Source organism: Periplaneta americana, chromosome 9 (genome assembly GCF_040183065.1).
Source record: "Periplaneta americana isolate PAMFEO1 chromosome 9, P.americana_PAMFEO1_priV1, whole genome shotgun sequence".
In the NCBI taxonomy this organism is placed as follows: Eukaryota; Metazoa; Arthropoda; class Insecta; order Blattodea; family Blattidae; genus Periplaneta; species Periplaneta americana.
In genome coordinates this window covers 71,991,720-71,997,899 of record NC_091125.1, presented here as the reverse complement: position 1 = coordinate 71,997,899, position 6,180 = coordinate 71,991,720, and the positions used below count along the sequence as shown (strand labels likewise).

The 6,180-nt window shown below is 35.4% G+C and overlaps 1 protein-coding gene across 2 annotated transcripts in view; it reads left to right on the top strand.

Moving 5' to 3' along the window:
* The first annotated feature begins 335 nt into the window (after positions 1-335).
* Amun (protein amun) overlaps positions 336-6,180 on the top strand; it is a 47,548-nt gene continuing 41,703 nt past the window's right edge. The window contains exon 1 of one of the 2 annotated variants that reach the window (XM_069834997.1): positions 336-500. In XM_069834997.1, coding sequence (XP_069691098.1) covers positions 352-500 — 149 coding nt within the window. In that variant the 5' untranslated portion in view covers positions 336-351. The remainder of the gene's footprint in view (positions 501-6,180) is intronic. The other variant, XM_069834999.1, reaches the window with a different exon arrangement.

Sequence of the window (6,180 nt, the reverse complement as noted above, 5' to 3'; positions counted from 1 at the left end):
TGTATGTTTATAATTTATACTAGTAGACCTGTTTTATTGTAATGATCTCTTTTAATTTCTGGGTCAATGGATTTCCCCCATAGGATCAGAAAAACCCAAACCTATCCCAACAGGGAACCAATTTCTTTTCTTTCCATGCCAATAGAAATTGCTTTAAATAAATGTTACGATTGTAGCGACATTTTATTTTGACACTGAAATATTGGAAATTAGTAATCTTATTAGTTCGTAATGCTTTGTTGTCAAAACTGTGATTTTGTTACGAATTGCAAAGGGAAGGGTGATCAGATCAGGGTGACCTAGGTGCTGTACTGCGCTCTACCGTACTGCGAGTGAACTATAGTTATCACAATGGCTTCCGTAAAAGATACAGCAACTTTCTTCGCTAAAGGAACATCAAATCAATTCGAACATGTTTTGAAGTTATATCCTGAAGCTCTTAAGTTGAAAGCAGACCGAAAAACCAAAAAGCCAGAAGAACTCATTAAATTGGATAATTGGTGAGTAGATACTGAACAGGAAATTTATTAAGATTTAGGAAACAATGTCATTGAACCTTGCTTTGTATTACGCTGCACGTAGCAGACTACTCTCGATCAAGGAATGCTCCCTGGGACGGCTCGATCTTTAGCGCGGTCATTAAATGCCAACCGTGTCACGTGGGAATCAATGTCAACTAACGTGCTTGACTAATTTTTAACAATAGGCTATAATTCGTTGCAATCTGCTGGGGTCTGCGGTCGGGGATGGGGTGTTGGTAGCGTCATGTCGACTATGGAGCTGACGTTTGCCTTGAAAATGATGATCGGTTTTGTAACGATTTATCCTTTTTTCTCTTCTTAGCGCACAAGTTTTGCAGCTTTAAAACGAATTTTTATAGTATTGCAAATGTAATTAAAGGTATATTAGTTGTTACCCTAGCTAAATAATCCTCTTAAAGCGTAAACCACTTGATGCAACAGTACGAGATAAACCAAAATGGAGACTGGACAAAGCATTTCTGTTACAACAAATTACAACGAAATATTGCCTTAAATGTAAAACTTTCGTTATATGAACCTTGCAGATTTCTTTAAAATAAAAGGGAATTAATATTTCGTATATCCCGTTAATTGAAATGAGTTATAAATAATATTACTGTCACGAGTAATAATCTAAGCCACCAAATTGTTCATCCATGACTAGCCAACTTCTGAGTTTAGTTATTCTGCTTAGAGCTCACATATATTCAATGTTTTTTAGTAGGTTTAGACGTTAATAATATTACATATAAGGTTAGGGAATGAAGATAATATTTGAAGCAAATTTTCACTGAAGGAAATGAGCTGATATTGGAAGTACAGGTAGCTTGTAGAGAGAATTATTGCCATTTCTAAATGTGAGCAATACCGGATGTTAATATAATTCTCCTTTCTTCTTCTTGAAATTAACTTAAAATGATTAAAATTACATTTACGTGAAGTAAATTTTCTTGAATAATTCCAGATTATGGTTGTATATACTTTTTAACCGTTAAACATATGTATGAATTCTTGTTTTACCGGTACCGGTATTGAAAATGTAGGGCCTATATTTTAAATTAATTGCTATAATTTGTAATATTGGTGTTCCCTACTGAGACGATTAAGTTTAATATTTATTAAACACGAATAATTTCAGGAAGATTGTGGAAGGGAACTTCTGCCCTGCAGTAAAATAATTGTATCTTCCAATCTTAATTAGAAATCGTCCGTTAATCATTTATCGGCTACTACTTATTCACATCACAAATGTTTTGTGAATAAATTAAAAAATGACTAGGCCCTACTAACTATTACCTATGTATATATCGTGAGAATTGAGTTAGACACTAACATAACTAGCCTGCAATAACGTACTTGTTAATTCGTACTTAATACAGTATATAATGCTTTTTACGCGACTTAGTTCATACGTCCCATCTTCTTCATGGCTACAATATTTTGTCTGGACGCATGTAATATTAAATTACCATAACAGCGACTGAGTCTTAGTATTACAACTAGGTACCATTGCTTAAGCGCGAATGGTTGGTGTTTTGGGAAAAGCTGCGAAATTGCTGTTAATTTAATTTCATTAAGGATTGAAAGATTTGAGTAAGTCTGGTTGTACACAAGTCTGAATTTCTCTGTTTTTAACTACAGTACTTTACATTAGTTTATCCTGCACACGAGAAGCTTATACTGTATGCATTAGTAGTTGCGTTAGAATTTATTACAGAATTTATTATCGTGTCTTTCCTGTTGATTATGTCATGTGCTTGAATCTTCATTTTTTCATTTCATTTAGGCCTGTTATATTCCATAGATCTTACATTAGCAACGAAACTTTTGCAATTTTCTACAATTTTTTGGCGAGATGTAGTGAGACCGAGGATTGGCCAAAAGATTACCTGGCATTTGCCTTATGGTTGAGGAAAACCTCGGAAAAAACTAACCAGGTAATCAGACCAAACGGGGTGACGTGAAGTGAGGCCGAGGACTCGCCATAGACCATCCGGCATCAGTCCCAAGGCTGGGGAAAACCTCGGAAGAAACCAATCAATTAGACCAATCTGTATTTCTGTTTATGTTTTGACATTTTTTCAACAGAGTGAAAATAAGCCTAAATATCAATTTGGCGTACAATACTTAGTGCCTGCATTAGGCCTATTAGGATGTGTATTTGTTGTCTATTAAGTGTTAATGACGTGTTCTTATGCTTACCTAAGTCATTACTAGGCCTATGTTCTGGAGGTTTAGATAGCTTTCTCCCTCTCCCCCAATATCATGACAAAAATTCTATTCCTATTAACAGATTATTATATAGTGTATGCTATCGTAAGAACTGTTGGAGTATTTAATAACGTTAGTAACATTTTGTGAACAGTAGACCTATAAAATGACCTTTTTTTTTTTTGGAAGGATTGATTTTTTCAAATTCCAAGTTAGTTCATCATACTCCGCTTAAACACCTTCAAGCGCTTAGAGCTCTCTCAGTCATACTAACATAACTTTGGTGACATTGAGAAAGTTTCAAGCTAGTGTACACTCACGCTTTGTCTTACATATAGGCTATACTAATCTGTGACAGGTTAGGTTAGTTTAGGCTTTTGTTATGCCTTGCATCCCTGTTCACATACAACAGATTAATCAGACTAATGGACTTTCGAGAGAGAGTCACTTTTATCAATTTCGCTATGCTGCATCTAGTGGTCGTTACCAAAAATGCCTTTTTGACAGTGGAGGCTCTGGTGGTGGTTCTCATTTTGTGTTGCCATTTCATAACATCAGAATGGCCAATCTGATATAGGTATATGTGATCAGAGCTTTCATATAGCCTACGAATCTGTGACAGGTTAGGTTAGTTTAGGCGTTTGTTATGCCACGCATATAAATTATGCATCCTTTTCAAGCGCTGGGCAAGGACTGGTGATTTTTTATTTTGTGATGTCAGTAGACCTACTTACTTACAACTTACAAGTGGCTTTTAAGGAACCCAGAGGTTCATTGCCACCCTCACATAAGCCCACCATCGGTCCCTGTCCTGTGCAAGATAGGTCTCTATCATCATATTCCACCTCCCCCAAATCCATTTTAATATTATCCTCCCATCTACGTCTCGACCTCCCCAAAGGTTTTTTTCCCTCCAGCCTCCCAACTAACACTCTATAAACATTTCTGGATTCATTCATACGTGCTACATGTCCTGCCCATCTCAAACGTCTGGATTTAATGTTCCTAATTATGTCAGGTGAGAATACAATGCATGCAGTTCTGCCTGCGTTGTGTACCTTTCTCCATTCTCCTGTAACTTCATCCCTTTTAGCCCCAAATATATTCCTAAGAACCTTATTCTCAACACCCCTAATCTCTGCTCCTCTCTCAAAGTGAGAGTCTCAAGTTTCAAAACCATACAGATTTTTTGACAGCAGACTAGATGACAAAAACTTCTCAACTGAATAATAACACTCTACTAGAGAAAACTGTTAAAATACTTTGAAAATGCCTAGGATTTATAGTACGGAAAAAAGCGAAGGCAAACCTTGGAACATTCTGGTAGACAGTAATAACATCCCAGATTTACCACGAAAAAAGGCTGTTACTATATTTCGCTTAACAACCGGACATGATTGTCTCGCCTCTCATCTACATCAAATTAATATCTACCAACATCCACAGTGCACCCTCAGTAGAAATCAGAACACCATCATGGACGAAGAACATTTGCTACAATGATCAGCAATAAAGAAAATAGATGCTGATTTACCATCACAGCTCTCCAAATAGTATTGGGACGCCCACAGGAGAATGGAAGAAATCCAAGATCCCTAGCATTGGTCAACAGCAACATAGTACGGAGTAGTGGAAATTGGATTCGATCACTGGGAGAGCTGTATGCCCATCCAGCCTGCTCCAAATACATACCAGATTTGTCACGCGTGAATCGAAAATATTGCCATATTTCCTGGTTGTGATGTCATTTGTCTGAGATATTAACAGTGTTTTCAGTGTCGCCAACACCTCTCACATAATACTACACATCTAACCTAACCTAACCTAACCTTTCACATAATACTACACACCTGTAGTAACATTCCTCACGTTTAGTATCATTTCATTTGCAAATGTTGCCCTCCTTGGTGTACATCGTGTTGAGACCCATCTAGTGGAAGAAGTGGAATGTGATGACGGGGACTCTGAGATATATATACGGTATATATATAAACTTATTAATATTATTAACATACAAGGTTATGTTTGATCCCAAGTCCCAGTTATTTTTCCTTTTTTTTTTTTATATATAATCACAAAATGCTCTTGATAAACGTATTTTGCTTTTATCTTCTCTTATGTTTAATTGAGCATTATAGTAGAGGTACTGTCGAAAAATTACGGTTCCTGCACAAGATTAGTTATAAGTCTGATTGTCATTTCTGGATCTTCCACTTTGTCTCGTTTTTATTGGTGTGTATCTATTAGTCTAGTCTAATATAACAAATTAAAACCCATGTCTTAAAGCAAGTCAAAGATCTTTATACAATATTCAGAAAATTTGGACAAAAACGATAAATGATAAACATGCACATATTCATATCACATATGTAACAATATTCTTGTACTTTTTAATCTCTCAGTTCTTAGCATTTTCTGTTGTACAGTTTAATTTTACAAAGAGAAACACATCCTTATTCTTTTCTTAAGTACTCAGATTGAGTTCTACAGTTGACAAATGTTACTTTTCATAAAAAAACACGACTACAGTACTAGAATTGATCTATTTATATTATTATTATTATTATTATTATTATTATTACCTGTATTAATTTAGAGTTAAGGCCTTCTACTTCAAGGGTTGATTATGTTTAATCAGTTACGACCCCACTCTTGCAAGGATTTTAAATCAATATTAGTCATTTACAAGTAGAAGTGATTAGACATATGATTAGTATGCATAGAAAGTCACATTAAGTGAAGTACATGAGCACATTTTAACACAGTAATAGATAAACTTATACCCCCATTTTAAATCGTCCAGAATTGCTCTGTATACCGGTAACTCAGAACACAACCTTATTCCCTCCCAGTAAAGCTAAGTATAGGCCTGATTGCTAGTTGCAAAGTGTAATTTTCATAGTACTGTATAGTCTCCTCCAAATTTACAGTTCCATGCAAAAGATTTTACCATCTCTTAAAAATCCATTGCTCTTGGTCAGGCTCGAACCAACGAACTTTTAGTTCAATATCAAGTATGATAACCACTAAGCCCTGTACCTGCTACATTTAAAAATACATCCATTGTTAGAATTGTTTGCAAGTAAATAATATCATTAGTTATAAGGTGGATTTTGGAAATTTAATTAAAGCTGTCTGAACTGATAACATCATCCTAAGTGAACTGCAGTAGTGTTATCTCCAAACATTATTATAAACAGACACAATGATTCTGACGACACTTCATGGAATTCCTTGGTTGGATTTTTGTTTATTGCATATAGTGCTCTTAATTTTTTTCAGACATGATATGATCACGTAGCATTGACATTATTTAATGTGACCAGTTGTCCCATTTTGAGCCTTTCATCCCGGTGTTCTGACAATTGTCATGGGGTGCCTATTTGTCCTGTTTTGGTGGAAAATTAAAATAAATCTTGCTGAACAATCTCCCAAAATTGAATAATGT